General features: G+C 49.5%; 1 protein-coding gene across 2 annotated transcripts in view; it reads right to left on the minus strand.

The window, feature by feature from the left end:
- Esyt3 (extended synaptotagmin 3) overlaps window positions 1-21,491 on the minus strand; it is a 43,198-nt gene that overhangs the window by 15,559 nt on the left and 6,148 nt on the right. Inside the window, exons 2-7 of one of the 2 annotated variants that reach the window (XM_047563011.1) lie at window positions 8,795-8,836; window positions 6,347-6,481; window positions 2,769-2,845; window positions 1,322-1,388; window positions 670-759; window positions 136-191 (exon numbers count right to left, since the gene is read on the minus strand). In XM_047563011.1, coding sequence (XP_047418967.1) covers window positions 136-191; window positions 670-759; window positions 1,322-1,388; window positions 2,769-2,845; window positions 6,347-6,481; window positions 8,795-8,836 — 467 coding nt within the window. Of the gene's footprint in view, window positions 1-135; window positions 192-669; window positions 760-1,321; window positions 1,389-2,768; window positions 2,846-6,346; window positions 6,542-8,794; window positions 8,837-21,491 lie in introns of both variants that reach the window. The other variant, XM_047563010.1, reaches the window with a different exon arrangement.

Genomic DNA, 21,491 nt, shown 5'->3' on the forward strand with positions numbered 1-21,491 from the left:
ACCCAAGAGGCCAGCCCTCCGCCCCACTGCTCATGTGTGGAACAGGAGGGTGGGCACATCCTCGGCAGCTCTGGCACTGACTGCAGAGCCCTGATGCCTCCACTGAGGACTGCCCTGGAGGTCCCAGGCACTTACTTGATTCCTGGTGCATCCAGCAGGTTGGTCAAGCCTGTCCAGTTGATCTGCAGGTGCTACAGGGGCAGGAGAAGGCCATTAGGCCGCAAGGAGCTGGCCCAGGCCTGAGAACCTCTTCCAAGTACCTCACACCTGCCTAAAGAGAGAGCCCAGCCTGCAGGGGATGCCCTCTGTGGGGGGGTCAGGTGGGCAAGGGCACCTCCCAGCCCTGCTCGGGCCTTGGCTCAGGATGAAGCCAGGGCTGCCAGCCTGCTGCCTCCTGCCAAGATGCACCATGGGAGGCCTGCCCACAAGGCTGAGGTCGCCTGGCCTTTGAGAGCTGAGTCTGTGAGCACCACTTCAGACCCCCTGTGTGCCCTCTGAGCTTGTCTCCTGGGGCGGGGGGTCAGGCTCCTCGGGCTGCCTTGAATACTAAACGCGGCAGGAAGCAGGAGGGCCCAGGCCTAGGGAGCCTGTGGCAAGGCCCATTCCTGGGCTCCAAACCAATGGCTCTGCTCCGGGAGCATCAGGCCTGCTCCTGGCCCAGGGGCTCACCGGCTTTTGAAGGAAGAACACGGTGACAGCTCCCACGAAGGGCTTGTCCACCAGGAGGGGCTCCAGGATGATCCGCAGGGTGCCCTGCAACTGGAGAGGCACAGAGCTGAGAGGGCATTTCCTACCTGGTTGGTGTCCATGTCAGGACCACCCATGGTCACAGCAGAGACCACACTGGGTGTGCAGGGGCCAGGACAAAGCTGCAACTCTTCTGCCGGCCACCAAGGGCCACGACTGACCCCCATGGCCTCTGTGATGTGCCGACCACCCCAGTGGCAGGGGCCCAGAGGTTGTTCCCAGCCCCAACTCAGCCCCTGTCTTCCTGGGGTGAGATGGCCACTCACGCACTCACCTCGATTTCTAAGGGATGGCTCTTCACCTCTCCAGAATCACCTCACTCCCCTGCAGCCGAAGCCGCCCAGGGAGCTTTCTAAACTGAGGCAGGTTGTGCAGACTGAGGCAGGGCAGGGCCAGCCAGCCCAGGTCGTGGCCACGTGACCTGGGGCCTGCAGTTTCTTCATAGGCACGGGCCTCTGTGTCTGGTTCCTCACACTGTTTGTAGCCTGCTCCAGCCTGCGCTGGCTTCCCGCTCCCCAGACCTTTTTCCTGTCCCCAGGGCCTGGAACAGAGGCAGTCATGTGGCCCCACCCACCTGGATCCCGTTCACGCCTGCGTGTATCTTCTGCAGCTCCACACTGATCTCACAGTCCCCGATGTAACTGAAATGGGGAGGGAGAAGGAAGATTGGAGAAGGGTAGGTCCACCTGCCCAGAGAGGTCTGGAAACTTGCCCAGTGTTGCACAGCCTGATCCCTGGTTGCTGGCCACCAAATCTAAGTTGTATTGCTCAGGCCATAGCCTCCCCTACAGCCTCAGTCTGTCTTAGTTCTGTCTAGACCCTAACCCAGAACCATCAGGAGAGGCAGGCCCCTAGGCCCCTGCACCTTGGTATCGGAGTATGTCCCCACCTCTGACCATCAGGACAGTGACCCTGGACCCCACCTCATCCCATGACACCCAAAGATGAAAAAAATCGGCTCTTGGTAAGCACACCGCCCCCCTCCACCACCACATGCCCCTGCCCCATCTCCGCTCTGTTCTCTTCCTGGCAACACAGAAGGAGCCCCACAGGTTACATCAAGCCACCGCCCCAGGGTGTTGCTGGGGGGGCGGGGTGGAGGTAGACAAAGTGACAAGGCCTCAGATTGAAAGGACAGGAGGCTGAAAGGACAGGAGCCTGAGTCTAGTTGGGGCCTCTGGCCAGGTGATGGGCACAGGGAGCCCAGGACAAGTGCCCTTGAGGGTGAAGATCCGGAGACTGTTAAAGGTCAGAGACTAAGGGGAACAACAGGGTGGCTGTCACATCTCTGCAGGCCACAGACAGAGGAGCCTCATGTCACAAGTCAGAAATGCTGAGTGCCCCTGAGTGGGGGCAGGTAGGGTGGGCAGACAGGGACCCTAGGCACCACCTGGGAGGCTGAGAGGGCCGGATGGCCTTGAAGGGCTCTGGCTATTCATACAGGAGCATCCGGTTGCCTGGACACCAGCCCCCACACAGGGGTGGATGGTCCCAGAATGGGTTCCCATCCCCCAGGGTGCTCGCAGTGCCAGCCTCTAGGCAAGGTCAGAAAGTATGAGACACTGGCAAGGAAGGGCGTCACCCTGGAACTCCGGAGTTGACCCTCCATCTTTAAAGCACAACTTGACTCTCACTACCTGCAGGAAGACGCCCTGGACTAGCCTCCCTTGATCCTGACTCAAGCCCATGGTGAACCTCACCTGAAAGGGGGGCCCGGGTCCCACCTGCCAGCCTAGCTCTTGTGTGCCTTTGCATCCTCTTGTTCTCCAGCTGGTCTCAGTCTGTGCTCAGAGCTCCCTGGGCTTCCCCACCTCATTCTCTCTGCACTGAGGCAGCTGATCTGACCCTGCTGGTGATGGAGTCCTGGCCTTCTTGGTAAATGAGCCAGGGGGTGGAGAAGGGTCAAGGGTCCAGAGAGTGGCGGGTCCCCGAGGACCAGTCCTTCCTCCATCCATTTTCCTCCCACAGAGCTGCCTTGTCCCCAGAAGCCCCCACCTGGCCCCATAGGCACGAGGGCTCACCATATCTGCAGGTCCAAGGTCACCTGTCTTCGGTTGCGTTTGTTAATATGCGCCTTGACACCGTTCACCCTGGGGCACTGGAAGAGTTGCCAGAAAGGCCAGGTCAGTAGGTTCTCAAAACAGGGATGGTCACAAGCCCCTGCTCACACTGCGCTTTGTCGATGACAAACCTGACCCCTGTGTACACACAGAAATCCACTCATAGCCCAAGATGCCCCTCCCTTGAAGGTATCTCCTTCTTTCTCTCCTGTCACAGGTTATTTACTGGGCTTCTACTCTGCACAGCCTTGGACCAGGGAGAAAGCAAGGAGCGAGAGGGACTGAGTCTGCTCTCACAGGCCTACAGTCCAGCACAGGAGACAATGGGGCAGGGAGGGGCCACAGGAGGAGCAGCCCTGCCGTCCTGAGGGATCTGGGACTTCAGGACCTCCTGACCAGCCTGGGCAGGGCCAGCAAAGGCTCCTGGAGGGGGACGCATTTAAGCCAAGCCTGGCAGGTGAGGTGGGCCCACAAAGGCAAGGGAAGGGGGCAGGGTCCCTGGTGAGGGATCCAACCCTAAGGATTCAAGCGCCCTGCGCCAGGGCCATAAGTCCCAGGCTCTGGGCCAAGACCTTGGTTCCCAGGTAATTTTCCTTCTGCTTTCAGCCTCTGCCTTGCTCAGACTCTTCTCCTTCTGTCAGGTGGTTCGGTTAGTACCGACCAAGGATAAAAACCAAATTTCATTTGAATCTGAATTAATGATGCTCATGCTGAAGTGGTTAGGGGTAAATTTCACTGATACCTATTTAGTTTAAAATGCATTTTTAAAAAGATGAGTAGCCAGTCATAAAGAAGAATGAAATTATGGCATTTGCCGGCAAATAGAACTGGAGGCTATCATGTCAAGTGAAATAAGCCAAAGCCCCAAAACCAAAGGCTGAATGTTCTCTCTGATATGCGGATGCTAACTCACAATAAGCAGGAGGTGGAGGGAGTGGAGGGTCACCAGATTGGACAGGGGGGAATGGGGGAAGGGAAGGGGAACGGGAAAGACAGTAGAATGACTCAGACATCACTTTCCTGTGTTCATGTATGAATATACGACCAGTGTAACTCCATATCATATATAACCACAAGCATGGGGAATTATACTCCATGTATATATGATATGTCAAAATACATTCTACTGTCATGTATAAATCAAAAGAATAAATGAGTAAAGAGATGATGCATGAATATATAATAAATCAAATATAGCAAGAGATTACCATCTATAAAATTTGTGATGTTCATTCAATAATTTTTAAATTTTGTATGTTTTAAATTTTTCATAAGAAAATGTGGGAGAAAAAATTCAATCAGTCTCACTAGACAAAAGAGTCCATTAACTTTCTATTTGCTCCATTAAACGTAGTACTTACAAATGCATGGAATGGGTCTCAAAATATGGAGCAAAAAAAAAAGAAATGCAGTGTATTATAAGTGTATTATAAGGACATGTTGAATGGTTCATTAAAAATGTCATACGGTTTTTCCAGAGTCTGTGATAAGTGTAATGTGTCAGCTTTTTAAAATGTATAACATGCTGTGATTTATTTTCCTATTCTTTCTCATATTTATTTAATATTCACTTTATCTCCGTTTTGCATTTTTAATTCTATATTTTTCTTCAAGAGAGTCCCCAGTATTATGGAAATGTCAAATGACACAGCCCCTGGACTCAGTGGAAGCCTGTGTTGGAAGAGGGTGCTGTGACTAAGGGCCTGTGGGGGCCGAGATTGGGATGGGCTTGCCTGGCACCTACAAAAGCTCGGCCAGCCCCAAAGACCCACACCCACTGAGCCGGTCCTAGGGAGCGATGGCCGCCCAGAAGCGTCTCCCACGAAGAGAGCGGGCAGCCACCTCTGAGACCAGTCTGTGTCAGCAGGGCTCACAGTTAGGTGAGGGGCACCAGGCTAGACCTTACCTCCGCAGTGCAAGGCACTGCTCACAGGGCCACACAGAGCCATCCAAGGCCTGGCCTGTCATTCATGCCCCATAGCCACCTTCAGAAGTGGCTCCTTGGCTTCCAGACATGAGGAAACAGCTCTGAGAGGTTAAGCCACTGGTCCAGGTGCAGAGGGAGCTGGGCACAGACACAGGACCCAGAGGAAGCTGGGAGCACTTCTGGTGAAGGTGGTAGTGTGGGAGATGTGCAGGATCCTGGGGAGCCTGGAGGAGGCGCGCAGGGCCCCAAAGGGCTTCAAAGGCCAGGATGGAGGGTCGGGTTTTCCCTGAGGGCTGGGACAGGCAGCCAGCCTGCAGGCTCCCTCTCCAGGTCCCCCTGACGTGGGGAAAACCATTCCTCACGATGACCTGCCCCAGCAGCATGTCCCACAGACAGAGGAGTGGCCCGATTGGGCAGGCGCTGGTCAGCGGAGCGGACTTCAGCTTCCTGGCTCCTGCCGGTCGCATTATTCACAGGCCAACTCAGACAGCACTTCCTCCCGGAAGTCTGCCCCGCCCCTCCACTTCTGAACCCAGCTGCTCTATGTCCTGCGCAGGCCACAGCGCATCTACCAGCGTGCCTGCCTCCTGAAGGCAGGTGTGGCGCGTGCGCGCTGCGGGGCCTACCACAGCGCATGCTCAGTAAGCTGCCGGTGCGCCCAGAGGTGCTGGGCCAAGCCGAGCCTCCAGAGCTGAGGACACGAACCAGAATCTGTGCGGCTCAGGCACGCCTTCTCTGCCCGCTCTCAGGGACTGGCAGGCTGGCCTGCTCTGGTACCAGAATCTTCCAGGGCAGACTGGATGCCAGCACCTCTGATTTACTGGGTGATGGATGTCATCACAGTGATTTTCTGCCTGGGGGACGCAATCTGGATGATTCAAATAAGACACATCTCAAAGGGCTCTTTGGGGTGGGAGGAATGGGGCCCGGAGGGTAAAACTGGAAACTTGGTCTAGAAGGGGGTGTGATGTCAAGTGTGCTGCACCCAGGCCAAGGACCAAGGACGTTTCATCCTGGGATACCTGTTGGTCTTCAGAGCTGATGGGGGCTTCCAACCGAATGCCAAAACCAACCAGAGCATCACAAACTGCTTTATGGTACTGACTGTCATGGGTTAGCATGACTTGCTCATCTCTGTATCTGTCTGTCTGGCACTAAGGCATGTTTTAATTTTTTGTTTGTCATTTTTTTATACCAGAGATTGAGCCCAGGGGTGCTTAACCCAGCTCTTTTTTGAGGCAGGGTCTCACTAAGTCACTGAGGCTGGTTTTGAACTTGAGCTCCTTCTGCCTCAGCCTCCCTAGCTGCTAGGACTACAGGCCTGCACCACCACGCCTGGCATGTTTTAAACATTTTTAGGAGAGGAACGACTTCTCACCTTCCTCTTCTGTACCCTGACCTGGCTTCCTGGGAGCGTGGAGAGATGGCCGCACAAGGACTATGCACTGAGGCTGATGCTGGGAAACGCAGGTTGTGGGGGTCAGCCCCCCTCTGAGGTCCATTGGGATCTTTAAAGTCAGGTGACTGACCAGGGAGTGGGAGGCAGGAGGAGCGGGGACAGAGAAAAGACTTCACAGCAAGTCCAGCCTGTCCTCCCTGAGACAACACTGACCTTCTGTCCAAAGTAGAGCTTGGTGAAGGTGAAGGTCCTCAGGTGGACACTCTTCTCCCGGATCTTGGGTTCGAGTTTTTCCCGAAACTTGTTCTCCATGATCATGCTGAGGTAGGGCCAGATCTGAGTGATGATCTGCGAGGCCGGGAAGAGGCCCTTGGTGACAGGTCTGTGCCCCTGACTGGAGCCCCACACCTGCCCAGGATGAGGTCCTGATTGTCTATGGCCCAGCCCCAGGAGTAGGGGCAGTACCCAGCCCCTGCCTGCCCACCATCTGTCTGCCTCTCGCCTTTCCCTCAAACACTTGATAACTACGCAGTGGTTTCCTCTCTTGTGCAGGCGGCAGGACCCCACAGGTTGGAGACATTCTGCAGAGCACCACAGAAATACTCATTCACTAAATCTAACAACTTGAAGCTCTGTGCTAAAATGTAATCTCAGTCTCCATTGTGGTTCACACACACAGTGAGCAGATGACAGAGGTTTAGGGAGAAAAAATTATAGAAAAAAGAGTTAAAGTGTCTCCCCTTTTATATGTAGTATTCAGAAAAGGCAGCCACTGACCGATTCTGCAGCACAATGGCCCGTGGTGCTGGTCTGGGAAAACACGTGTGAGACCAAGTTCCCCGTAAGATCAGTACCTTATAGTACCCTGATAAATTCATGCACTGTTTCAAAGTGGGGTGGGGGTGTGTTCTCATAAATATATGATTTGCTGATTTCTGTCACCGTGAAAACAGTGTTTTACACGAACCTAGATACTACAACCTATTGTTCCTACATTTAAAATACGTACAGCATGTTACTGTACTACACAGAAGGTGACTGACAGTGGTGTCTGTCATGGAAAAGGTACACTAAAAGGTATACTAAAAATGCCAGGCAATAGGAATTTCTCAATGCCACCATAATCACAGAATCCCCACGTGCTTGTGGTCCTTCATTAACTAAAATGTCCTTACACAGTGCATGACTGCACTGTTAGAAAGCGTCTTAAACTAATCTACAGACTCTTTGGGATTCACTTTACCACTGAGGTCCTTTTTCTGTTCTAGCCAGAGGGCGGCCAAGATGGCAGGTGGTGGTGGTGATGGGAGGGGGCTTGGAGGGGCCGCAATCCGCGGTTTCCTGCTTGGACCCGCGGACTCTTCTCCCCGCTGCCAGGTGGGTTTGGACCTTAGTTTAAAGATGCACCTCCTTCCCATGCTCCTCTTCAAGCCTATAACTGGAGGAGCCTCGAGGTGTGACATTTCAGGGCTCACTGTCCCCCTTTCTGAGGCCTCTTGAAAGCCCTGGTTCTATCTTTTGTGGGCTGATCCCTGCTTCCTGCCTAGCTGGTCTGTCATTCTGTGGTGCCTCTGGCATACCTTAGGATGTGGTCTACCTCCCCATGGTTAGGTTCAAGGTGGGGCCTCATGCCAACAGCCCTCTACCTCCAATAGAGGTCACTCGGGTATGCAGCAGTCCAGGGCCTGACTAACACACACACACACACAGAGGCAGAAAGCCTTTACAAGGCTTGCTCCAGAGGCCCTGGTTGTTGCATTAATCCACAGAAATCTTGCCTCTCCTCCAAAGGCAGTAACCTGTTCCCTCCAAATTTTACCCAGAGGCTGGGGGACAGTTTTGATGCACTAGGCAATGACATTTCTAGTAATATAAAATACCAACCTCAGATCAATACTGTCAGGAAGTTCTTTCTTATACCTAATCAAAGTTCCTCCTGCTAAGAGATAAGTCTTCTCCCAGAGCAAAGGCAAGGGCTGTATTACAGTACAGACTCTGGAGACTTGAGGTGGGGGCTGCAGTGGGCCTTCACACATTTGGGCCACTCAGGCAGGGGAGGGACTCCGGTATCTCATCTGTAAAGTGGAGCTCCTTCTGAATGAGGGTTAGAGGGTGACCCTCAGGGCATTTGGCAGTAGTGCCCAAAGGAAGTCACCTAGATGACCTAACAGCCATCATAACAATGACCTCAGTGAAGGAGTAATTACTCCCATTTTAAGGATAAGGAAACCAGCTCAGAGAGGTGAGTCAAACTTCCTAAGGATGCACAGCCTCTGTGGTGGTATATCTGGGCTGAAAACTAGGTGAAACCCAGAGTTGTAGTCTAACTAGTGTCTTCCTCCCCCTGCCAAAGTGCTGATCTCGCCGGGGAGCCAGGGAAGGGTTGTACTCTTCTCTCTACTTTTTTCTAACTTTTCTGCTGTGCCCATGTATTAATTTTAAACTTTTTTCTTTTAAAGATAAGAAAGCCATTCTGGTGAATGAAGAAGGGGGTAAGTTGCTACCTGAGCAGCAAAGGGGCCACGTCTGCCCCTACAGGGCAAAGGAACCGCTGCACCTGAGGTCTGTGTCCCAGCCCCACCTGCGTCGCGGCTGCAGGTGACAGGCAGCTGCAGGGAGGACCAGGTGCCCGCGTCCCCACCCGCCCACCCATGGCCTTACCTTGTTGGCCCACTCGACCCGCTCCACGTCCGGAAAGTGGATCTAGGAACAGAAGCCCCGAGGGGATTTAGACTGGCACGGAGCCCCGGGGGCTGTATCGCCCTGCAGGTGGCCCGGCAGGTTCCCGGTCGCCCCATCACACCTAGGCTGGCTCTTCCTCCCGCCAGGGCACCAGGCCCCGGCGACTCAGAGCCGGCCCTGCCCTCAGGGACCACACCGTCTGGTGTGGCAGGTGGCAAATAAATGCACCTAGGCAGGCACCAGTTTCCCAGCACAGGCCGCTTCCTGGGCAGAGGGCACGCTTGTGGGCGGCCCCAGGCTGCTCCCCAGGCCCCCAGCCGGGCAGGAGAGGCCAGACCAGGGGAAACGTCTGGAACCTTGTCTTTTACATATGCAAATGAGCCCCGCCTTTCCTGCCAACACTGGGCCACCCCCTCCCTAACACCCGGATTTGCTCCTTGGCGAATCTATCCTCTTGTTTTAGTGACACAAGCTATACATGGTTTCTGTGGCGAATTAGAAAGTGCACAAATTAGCTGAGCAAAAGGAAAAAAAGTATTGTATTAGGGAAAGCCACCGCCTCGGGATAACCATCTTTAGGGGGTTGACGTCTGGGGTGGGGGTGGGGAGGCAACTACTCTCTCACTGACCTGGGCTCCCAGGAGCCCCACCCAAGCTGCCCCTTCCCCCGCAGCCTGTGGTCACAGCTTCCTCCAGGGCACAAGCCCCAGCCACTCTGCCGGCTGCGGCTGCTGCACTGAGTCCTGGGTGAGCCCCTGTGGTGGGGGTGGGAGGGGAGAAGGGGCTAGGTGGAGTGACAGTTCTGTTGGCGTTTGGTGACAGTGATTCAGAGAACCCTTACCCCGCTCCCTGCAGAAGTGTCAGGGGCACATCTGTGTCCTGAGCTTCCCCAGGAGAGAAGGAGGGCTAAGTGTGTGTGTGCAGGGCACCGGCAATGGCCATGAAAATGGCAGTCCCTGAGCATGGGGCCAGCTTGGGATCAGATGCATGGAGAGCCTGGGACCCCCTCAGGTGGGGAAAGGGCCTGACCTCCCCCCAGGACTCAGAAGACTCACCATCCAGGAAGCCCACCCATCCCTGGCACATCCACCAAGTGCCAGACTGCGGACTGGCCTCAAGCTCAGGGGACAGAGCGATTCCATTCTCTTAGGGGCAGTTTTAAATTGCCTTGAGAGGTCAGAGGAGTCCCTGCTTCTCGGACTCTGGGATAGCATGCTGTTCTTCCTGCCTCAGGGTCCCCAGCTCGCACGGTGGCCTGTACTCACTCTGAGAAGTTAATAGTCCAGGTGCTGAAGGACAATACTACCTGGTTCCCAAAGGGGGAGCTGCCAGGCCCTTGGGGACACTGGGGGATGGAACTGAGAGAGGAGTGGGCAGCAGCTCAGGTCAGCTCATCCTGCTCAGGTGGGAGAAGTCACCCATCACCACACATCCCCCGCGGCCATCCTAGGTCAGGTCCCAAGCTGGGAGCTGGGCAAGTGGAGGGCGAGACCCAGTAGTGAAGGACTCCCCGACACAGGCCTAGAGACGGGTGTCAGCTCATCTCATGGCCGCCTCCCTCCTCATGACTTCCTTCCAGGGTTTTCTGCAGCCCAGCCATCTTGATCTATTCAGTTCCCACCAAGGGCTGCACCTGCCCTTCCATGTCGGAACCCAGTTCCTCCCGCTGATCGTGTCACTCATCGCCCTCACAGACCTCACGTCCTCAGGAGGCCTCTCCAGGTCTCCTAAGTGGAGGACAGGTGTCCCTCCCAGGCATCTGATGGTTCTCCATCAGACACTTAATACACCTCATTAGTGCCTCGTGGTGTTACTGCCTGCTCCCTTCTAGATGGGAAGTTCTAGAAGGGCTGATGGGCCCCCAGGTACAGCGGCCTGTGAATGCGCACTTGTGGGCTGAAGGATGCAGGGATGAAAGCAAGGCACTTGCCCTCTGGGGGCTCCCAGGCTGGTGCAGGAGGCAAGCAGGGAACAGCCCCCTGGAGCCCAGGATCAGACCCAGGGAGCGCCGATCCGGCAGGACCCTTATTGCACTTCTGCTCCCTTTCTCCCAAGCTCCTGGCTGGACCACTCACTGTCCTCCTCCCATCTCAAGCCCTGCACTTCCCATCCTGCCCAGCGCACACCTGAGGTTCCACCCTTCACATCCTCAGCCCAGGCAGCTCTGCATCCTTGGGGGCTGGTGATCCTGCTTGGCAGGTCCAACGCCAGCCAGTGGGAGCTGGTCGGGTGAAGATTCCTGAGCTGCCTTGCACCTCCTGAATCAGGGCACGTTGGGGTGGGGCCCTCCAAATTATTTTTAACAAGCTCCTGGCATGGTTCTGGAGCCCGGTCAGGGCTGACTGTGAGACACCATGACTAGCCCACCCCTTGCATTGTGATCCACACCCACTCCAAAGGGTGGGTAGCAACAGGATGATCAGGTCTACAATGAAATTTTCATGGCCTCTCTGCTCCCCATGCCTGTATTTGAGGTTCCTTACTTACAGGATCCCCAGAGACAAATCTGAACTCCTTGAAAAGAAAACTCCTGAAAAGAATTCAGTCCAAGAAAAAAAGAGACCATCAAGGCACCCCAATCTGCCACAAGGCCCTGGAGTCTCCCTTTGCCTGCATCTCAGTGTCTGTCTTCACCCCTTGTGTGTGACACCAAGGGTTCAACCATGTTCTTGTGACTGTCCCCAAATAAGTTTGGAGCAGAAGATGACCTCAAAGAGACTGACACCTAGTTATAATCCATGTTTTCCCATTTTGATGTAGAAAGTCCTATCTGGTTTTCCATCACAACTTATCTTTCTTGGTTCTTGCTAAAGAAATCTTTTCCCCATCCCAAATTCTCAAAGTTATCCTAAGTTTTTATCTATTAGCTTTCACACTTAGATCTCCCTGGAGTTTTTTGTAGGATAAGATAATTTTCTCTCCCTCAATACTTCCCCAAAGGCAATTTTCCACCATCATATAATAACAACAACAAAAATCCATCTTTGGGACTGGGGAGATAGCTCAGTTGGTAGAGTGCTTGCCTTGCAAGCACAAGGCCCTGAGTTCAATCCCCAGCACCACAAAAAAAAAAAAAAAAAAAGACTCCATCTTTGCCCCTGACTTGTGAAGCTACTTCACTCAAAAGCCAGCATCTTGCATGTACTCTGGTCAGTTTCTGAACTTAGCATTCAACTATATCAGTCTGTTTGCCTGTTCCTGTGCCAGTACTACACTGTTTTAATCACTGTTTTTGCAAAGTGACCTAGGGCAACCTGATTCCCTTTTTTGCTTTTCTTTTTCAAATTCATTTGGATAATAGTACATGTATGAGCTCTGCATTACTGTAACAAAACACCCGAGAGAGTCAGCTTATAAGAAAGAAAGGAAAGATTTATTTTGGCTCATGGTTTTAGTCCCTGCTGCCTGGGAGTGAGGCAGAACATCATAGCAGGAGCACTTGGTAGAGTAAGATCTTACTCCATAGTGAGGAGAGAATAGGAAGGGGCTGGGGCCCTTATATCACCTTTCCAGGTCATGATACTAATGACCTAACTTCCTTCCACTAGGCCTTACCCTCTACAGGTTTTACCGCCTCCCAGTTAGTGCCGCAGGATGGGGACCAACCCTTCAACACATAGGCTTTTGGGGGACATTTAAAACCTAAACCATAGCAGTACTTATTCTTCCATATGAACCCTGACACATTTATAACATGAGGTTTAATATCCATGAACATAGTATTTCTTTATTCAAATTTTATTATATTTGTTTAGGATCATAAATCTTTAAACTTTTTCTATTAAAGTCCTAAACAGTTTTATTAAATGACTTTGTGGTTTTTATAGTTATTAAAAATGATATTTCATTTGCTGAGCAGCTTTGATAAAATGTTAATAGCTCCAATTGTTCATTGATTCTCCTAAGTTATGTATATACATCTGTCATCTCCAAATAATAATTGTTTTGCTCTCTGTCCCTGTATTTCTTATTTTTCTTGCTTTACCTCATTGGCCAGGTCTTCTGGTGTCAGGCTAAGCAGTAAGTGTCTCTGCCTGGCTCCTGACCCTCAAGGGACACTCCTCAAGTTTTGCCATTAAACATGGTTACTGTAGATTTTGGAGGACAGTGCCTGTCAGGATGAGGAAGTTCTTTTTAATTCCTAACTTCCCAAGAGCTTTTCTCATACATGGGCATTGCACTGCATTCACTACTTTTTTGAGACCACTGTGATGATCGTAGCGTTTCCCCTGTGATCCATTCATGTGGTCTACTCCAGAGATGGCTCCTCCTGAGGCAGCAGCAGCTCTAGTTCCTGGGATAAATCCCTGGGGCCGGTCTATATTTATATAGCCTGATACTTCACTTAGGTTTTTATACACCTGTGATTCAAATTTTTTATTCCTATACAATTCATGTCAGATTTTGGTTATAAAGATTTTACATAAATGAATTCAGCAAAGTAGCAGGATATAAAACCAACATGTATAAATCTAATGCATTTCTATACATAAACAATGAATTCACTGCAAGAGAAATTAGGAAAACTACTCCATTCACAATAGCCTCAAAAAAAAAAAAAAAAAAAAAACCACTTCGGAATCAGTCTACCAAAAAAGGTGAAAGACCTCTACAGTGAAAACTACAGAATACTAAAGAAAGAAATTGATGAAGACCTTAGAAGATGGAAAGACCTCCCATGCTCTTGGATAGGCAGAATGAATATTGTCAAACTGGCCATACTACCAAAGGTACCATACAGATTCAATGAATTCCTATTAAAATCCCAAATGACATTCCTCATAGAAATAGAAAAAGCAATCATGAAATTCATTTGGAAAAATAAGAGACCCAGAATAGCCAAAGCAATCCGTAGCAAAAAGTGAAGCAGGAGGCATCTCAATACCAGACCTTAAGCTATACTACAGAGCAACAGTAACAAAAACAGCATGATACTGGCACCAAAAAAGACATGTAGACTAATGGTAGAAAATAGAGGACACAGAGATAAACCCACATAAATACAGTTTTCCCATACTAGACAAAGGTGCCAAAAATGTCCACTGGAGAAAAGATAGCCTCTTCAACAAATGGTGCTGGGAAAACTGGAAATCCATATGTAGAAAAGTGAAATTAAACCTCTATCTCTCACCCTGCACAAAAATCAACTCAAAGTGGTTCAAAGACTTAGGTACTAGAACAGAGACCCTGTGCCTACTAGAAGAAAAAGTAGGCCCAAATCTTCATCATGTCGGCTTGGGACCTGACTTCCTCAACAAGACTCCTAAAGTGCAAGAAATAAAATTAAAAATCAAGAAATGGGATGGATTCAAGCTGAAAAGCTTCTTCTCAGCAAAAGAAACAGTAATGTGAAGAGAGAGCCTGCAGATTGGGAAAAAATCTTTACGACATGCACCTCAGAGCACTAATCTCCAGGATATGTAAAGAATTCAAAAAACATAACACCAAAAAAACCCAAATAACCCAATCAATAAATGGGCTAAGGAACTGAACAGACACTTCACAGAAGAGGAATACAATCGATCAACAAACATATGAAAAAATGTTCAACGTCTCTTGCAATTAGAGATATGTAAATCAAAACTAAGATTTCATCTCATTCCAGTTAGAATGAAAATTATCAAGAATACAAGCAACAATAAATGTTGGCGAGAATGTGGGGAAAAAGGTACACTCATACAATGCTGGTGGGAATGCAAAATGGTACAACCACTTTGAAAAGCAGTATGGAGATTCCTCAGAAAACTTGGAATGGAATCATCATTAGACCCAGCTATCCCACTCCTAGGTTTATACTGAAAGGACTTAAAATCAGCATACTACAGTGATGCAGCCACATCAATATTTATAGCAGCTCGACTCACAATAGCTAAACTATGGAATCAACCTAGATGCCCTTCAACAAATGAATGGATAAAGAAAATGTGGTACATATACACAATGCAATATTACTCAGCCTTAAAGAAGAATGAAGTTATGGCATTTGCAGGTAAATAGATGGAACTAGAGAATATCATGCTAAGTGAAATAAGCCAATCCCCAAAACCCAAAGGCTGAATGTTTTCTTTGATAAGCAGATGCTGATTCATAGTGGGTGGAGGGTGGGTAGGGAAGAATGAAGGAACTTTGGATTCTGTGGAGGGGAGTCAGAGGAGGGGTGGGGCCGTGGGGATGGGAAGGACAGTAGAATGAGACAGACATGATAGATAGATAGATAGATAGATAGATAGATAGATAGATATAAAGCTATTAGCAAATTATAAGTGAAAATTTCTGAACAAAGCTGTCTTTAAGGATATATAAAACTATATTCACTGAGTCTTTAAAAAGATTTCACAATAACTTATAAAATGAATAGGACAGCTTTTCCTATCCTCTAATTTTATGAAATAACTTGTAAATATAGAAATTATAAGTTTAGTACATCTTACCTATAAAACCTTCTCCGGCTGAGGCTTTTTGGGGTAGTAAATTACCATTTTGCCACCAAATACCATTAGTGCCTAATGGTGTATTTGCAAGATCTACTTTTCTCTTATTTGTGGCAATTTTGGCATTTGTGTTTTTCTAGAAATGTATCCTTTCATCTGTTTTCAGATTTTGTTGCTATATGGTTTATAGTATTTTGCTATTTCTAATCTATTATATCTGTAGTTTTTTTTATTCAATATTTTATTTTCATCTTTTCTGTTCTTGTCATCAACAGTCTTACCAACGGATTTACCTTTGGAATTAGCTTTTGTTATTATTTTCTTTCCCTTTATTTAAAAAAATCATTTGTCTTCATTTTTATTATTCCTTCCTCATTTCTTTGATCTAAATCTGTCACTCTTTTATGGATTTCAAGAGTTGAGCTTCATGACTCGGAGTTGAATCATGTTTTTAATTTTTCTTCTTTTATGATAAATTCAGAGTTACAAATTCCCCTACCATTGTTGACATAATATTTCATTATTCTGCTCTCATTCTTTTTCTGATTTTCCTTATGACTTCCTCTGCATGAGTTTTTTTTAACAGTAATATTTATAAATATCTAGACATGTGATCTCTAAAGCTTTGTCTTTATGACTGTTTTGTAATTCCATTTCTTTGTGGTCTGAACAAGAGTGGTATATATTGATAGCTCCCCGTGGCCTGGTATGCGATTAATTTCTGTGACTGTTCCACATGTGATCAAGTTATGAATCACACCCTTCCAGGCCAGCTCACTCCTGGTTTGTTCCTTGTCTGCTTATCATTTTCAGAAAGGGATATATTAAAATTTCCAAGCCCGACCCTTGGTTAATCTACTTCCTCTTGTCAGTTGCTGACATAAGAGTTCAAGTTTATATTACATGATACATAGGTGTCCGTATTCCTCTTTGCGAGCATTCAACTTCCTTCTTGCTCTTGTATTTGAGTTCTGTTCTGTCTAATATGAAGACTGCTATTCAAACCTTTTGTTTCAAAATTGCCCAGGTCTATATTTTCCCATCCCATTTTCTCAACCTTTTTGAGTTGACATCATCTCATGTCATTTAATACTTGGCTTGGCTAATCCCTTATTGGCCTCATTTTAGATAGGGAAACTGAGGCTCAGAGAGCTTACGTGACATACAGTCACCAGCTTTGGAGTGCTGGGGCTGAGGTCAGGACCAGGTCGTCTGACCACAGAGTCTGCTTTTCCATTCCGTCCCCCTCCCTCTTCTCAAGAAAACCTTACAGGCCACTGTGCTCCCTGCTTTTGTAAAAGGTCTGGTGTAGCAAGGGTCGCTCTCCTGGGGCTAGGCCTCCTGGGAGGCCAGGCCTTACAGGGTATTCACACTCACCGGGCAGTCCATACAAACTTTCACTGGATACTCCTAACCCTCTGTAAGGTAAGATATAATTACCCTCACTTTACAGATGAGGAGAGATTTAGAGACTAGTTACTGCTTGCCAAGATTACTCCAGGAGACCAGAACCTGGAGTTTCTCATAGGCACGTGACTCGAGCCCAGCCCTCAAATCTTTTTCTCACTCATTAGCTCTCCCCCTCCTCCACCTGAAATGGCCTAGCTTTTCAAGTTCATTTAGTACGCTTTTCTAATCCATTCCTTGTGTGTTTAAAATTCTGCTTCTCTAAGCTTCAGTTTTTCCTTCTGTAAGGTGGGTACAATACTGCCAATCCTACTTCCTTCCAGAGAGGAGGAAGTGAGACTGTAGGCAAGGTCCTCGGTGCCCTTCCTGCTCAGAGGGGGTGCTCCAGAGGTGACAACTTCTGTTGCACGTTGTGCAGACACTCTGACCTCTATGACCTCAAGTACATGAAGAAAAAGGTCACTAGGGCCATGTGTCCAATTCTGCCTGACCCAAAGCCCAGCAAATTCTCTATTGAGTCTCTTCGTGCCTCAGTTTCTACACTTTGAGAACTACCCCTGAAATGGCATGAGCAGAGCACGGGGAAAGTCCCAGCAGTTCAGGACAAGGGACAGGGCGGGCTGTTTTCCTGCCCTCCACTGATTGGCTGAGGGGTCTGTGCCCCAGATGCAGACGGCCGCTGGTAGGCTGGACCCCAGGCTTCGCAAAGCGCCCGTGTGAGACTCTGCCCAATGGGGCTGCTCCTTAGGGGGGCCTGGCAAAGGCATCCAATCAGAGCCCGTCTTGTGTCTCCCCACTAAGGAGACAAAGAGAAGGCAGAAAATGAAGTTGGAGGACCCTGATCAGACTGAGCCCTAAAGTCCCCGAGCTTTTGTTCCAGTTCCCCATGAGGCCAGAGTCTCTGGGACGAGCTAGTGGGCAGATGCCCCACACCAGCTGGCAACGCAGTCAGGCCAGACCGTGGTTCTCAAACCTCCGAGTGCAAAATGACCTCCTGAGCAGCTGTTCGAAGGCAGAATCTTGGCCCGGGAGTCTGATTCAGGAGGATGGGGCCGGGTCTGCAAGCTCCTGGTGGTGGATGTGGAAGAATGAGGGGACAGTGCTCCCCAGCTTGGAGCGCCTGCTCAGGCCTCGGTGAAGATGCCTTCTCCCCACTCCACCCCTTCCCAACTAGAGCTCCAAAGTCACAGTCTGGCTGACTGGCTGTCACTTCTGGGTGACACTGCTATGTCAGCACCCTGTGGACCTTGGTTCTTTTACAAAGGGACCTCTCCCCCAAAGGGTGAGGGGTAGAAGGCATCATGTTTGCCTGGCCCTGGTGCTTCCCACCCCCTGAAAGGTGAGCCACCCCCACCCCACGCCTGCTTTCTGCAGCCAGGCAGCCGGGGGAGTAGGAAGCACAGCCACAGGGTTGGCAGGTCAGGTCTGGTCTTCATTTCCTTCAACCTCAGGTTTCTCGCAGGGATGAGCTGTTACTTCTCTCTGCCTAGGTCCACTCCAGAGAGAGAGAACGAGGTAAATCCACTTCTAAATGGCTTAGGGCTGGGGGACACATTCAGTTCTCCAGCAAGCTACATTCCCAAAGAAACTTGTCCACTATCCTAATTGAGATGGCAGTGAAAACATTTCCCTGAAGTAGGCCCAGAAAATTCCAAAGATGCCCAAGCAGGATCTCAGATCCCTGCTGCACCATTCAGAGGAGTATAAATAGTTTACAGCCTCCATCTGAGGCCTCCCTAAACTAACACGCCTCTTGATGCTGTTCCTCTACTTGGGCCAAAGTCTTCCAGAAAAAGTGGGCTGATATTTTAAGGATGGCATTTTGAGACATTGCAAGGGATAGGCAGTAATGAGAGCTTAAAGGGGAAGCACAGACTGTGAAGAAAGATCAAGTCAGAATTCCCAGCAAGCAGAGGCCACATCAACACTCCTTTGTGTGTGTGTGTGTGTGTTTTTTTTTTACTGGAGATTGAACCCAGGGCCTCATGCATGCTAGCATGTGAGGCAAGTGCTGTACCACTGAGCTCATTCCCAGTTCTTTTCATTTTATTTTGAGACAGTATCTCACTAAGTTGCTGAAGCTGGCCTCGAACTTGTAATCCTCCTGAGTTGCAGGGACACAGGCATGTGCCCCTGTGCCCAGCTTCAACAATCCATCTTTAGGTGGATTCTGCCCCCTCTCTTTCACAAGGATGTTAGTCCCTCCCATGGAATTGCATGGACAGAAGGGACAGAGAGACATGTACAGATACTTAGGTACAAACATACCACACCCAGAGTGACAGTGACTACACAGACACATTCACAAACACACATGCACACAAAGATACACACCGTTTCCTAAAAAAAAACCTCATGGCTCCTCCACATTCTAGAGAACATTCATTCCTTCATTCTCATTCATTCATATCCTCTCTCTCTCTCTCACACACACCCTGCTAACTCGAACTGATGCTGCTAACCCCACCTCATGCTCACACTAGAGAGGCGATCCAACAGAGATGTCCGCTAAGGGAAGGCCATGGACTCCACACTGGTTCCTGTCTTCCTGAGATAGGCCAGCGTGCCGTGGGCCTGGTCAGTGGCTCCTGCTGCACTAGGAAGTGCCCCCTCTGTTTCTCTCGTTTTTCTGCTGATGAAGCGCAGTCTTTTACTCCTTTTCCCCTCTCTCTGTTCTCAGGAGGCAAACATTAAACCAGGGAAACTCCTTTTAGATTAGTCTCCACTTCTGCTTTCAGTTACCTTGCTTTAGGGGAAATAATTGCTTGGCGAAACTGTCTAGTGCTCTTCTGTAATCTAGAGGCTCCTTAATGACAGCCCCAGCCTACAAACTGCCCTCACTCAGCTGAACCCCACAGCAGAACTCAGCAGATAAAGCTCTCCAAGTGATGAGAACACTAATGCCCAGGTGCCTGTCACCTTTTGCAAAGGAATAAGAGCTCAGAGCACCCAGGGACAGTCAAGCTAGAGTAGGATTTTAAAGGGTTCAGGGATCCAGTTAGATTTGGTAAGGCCTAGAGATTCAAAAACGTATTTTCTTGCTTATCAAACTAATAAAAGTCTACAAATACTCAGTGTTGAATAAGTATACAGTGGAGTGGGCAGAAGTGCCTCTGAAATGTTCATAAGCTGTTTTCCTTTTTGAGTGTAAGAGTAGGATTTATTCCAGTATAACCAGAAACTGAACTCCCACAGAGCGAGAGGGGACCCGGCAGGGGTTGCCTGAAAAGTTCATAAGCAGCTTAACTTCTAGGAATCTGTGCTAAAGGAAATGGGAAATGTGGATCAGGATTACATTTGTTTAACAGATTTTATTGAGGGCCTACTATGCACTACACACGGGACTAGGAGCCGAGGGTGCAGAAACGGGCCAGAAGCATCCTCGCCTTAAACAGCATTCAGTCTGGAGGAAAAGGCAGGCACACCAGTTGGCAGATTCAAATCAGCATGGGAAGCAGGAGATAAGAACCGTACTCAGGATTCTGAGAGATCCTGAGCTCAAGGGCTTGGCCTGGAGGATGCATCACAGGATCCAGACGGGCAGAGCAGAGGCAGAAATTCCAGACAGGATTTCTGGAACCAACCCCCTCTGCTAGCCACAGAGAGGAAGAACTTGGAATTGAAATAACTGACATCAAGGAAATAATTAAGTCACTGTGGTATAGTCATATTAAGGATCCCATAGTCCTTAAAAGTGTTTCTGGAGAATGGAAGATGTTTGTAATACAATGTTAGGGACATAAAAAAGAAGAAGTGGGGGACATGTGAGCGTTTTTAGAGCTGTTTTCACATACCTTCTATATACAGGAGGTACAGCCAACTATATCCATTTATCTCTGGGTGGAGGAATTGTAAATGCTTATTCCAATTTTGTCTTTTAGGTCATTTCCAAATATTCTATAAGGAGGTGTACATTTACTTTTCTAAGCAGAAAAATCAGGGTTTTAGTTATGTTAAAAAAAAGAAAGTCAATACAACATGGGCCCAGGAATGAGTGGGTGGTTCTGGGTTTGCAATGTCCCACAGTCTGCAGACTTTCCTGGGTTATTTCTCTGAGTGTTTCACGGATGTCCGAGTTGTGGCCTTTACCTGGGGCTTCCTGGGCAGGAGAAGCCCTCCTTCCTCCTCCTATAGGGCCTCAGGACCTGGGTCCTGGATCCCTGTGTGACCCAAGGAGTGCCATCTCCTTGCTGGAAGTTCAGGACATGTAAAAAGAAGACTGCTTTGTTCCTGTAACAGGTCCCGAGAGGGCAGGAACCATCTCAAGTTCTTCCTCAGTACTTACTGAGGAGGGGGAGGAAGAAGGAAATCTCTCACCTCAAGCATATGTGGACAGTGTTGTGCTGTAAACTCTAGCTTTCTAGAGAGTAGAAACCCCTGGAACTGGTCTGGAGGAGGAACTCTGCATGGAGTGGGGTAAGGGAAGCCAGGTCCACGGTTCCTGCTCCCCAGGTAGCTGAGTAGTGACCCTCACAGGTCTTCCCGGGCAGCTTGTACCTCCCAGAGACTCCTCCAAAGTCACTGGGAACATTTCCAAGGAAGTGCAGGAGTCAAATGAGGCCAGTGACCAGTTCTCCACACCTTCCTGCTCCCTGGGGAGGGGACTGTGACACAAGGAAAGGACAGGGCTGTCCCCACCCTTGGCCCTGATCCTCATCCACCAGTGACCTCATAGTCACTCAAGTCCTTGGGTACTTGGCTCACAGGAAAGGTTGTCCTGGACACTCCGGGCCTAGAAGGATGGAGCACATATAGATGAAGCGGTGGGTAGTCTCCTGTGAGTTCATGCGTGTGAACTGCCGTCCCAGAGCCAGTACACCCTAAGATGAGATGATGCA

The sequence above is a fragment of the Sciurus carolinensis genome, chromosome 9, assembly GCF_902686445.1.
Source record: "Sciurus carolinensis chromosome 9, mSciCar1.2, whole genome shotgun sequence".
Taxonomy (NCBI): domain Eukaryota; kingdom Metazoa; phylum Chordata; class Mammalia; order Rodentia; family Sciuridae; genus Sciurus; species Sciurus carolinensis.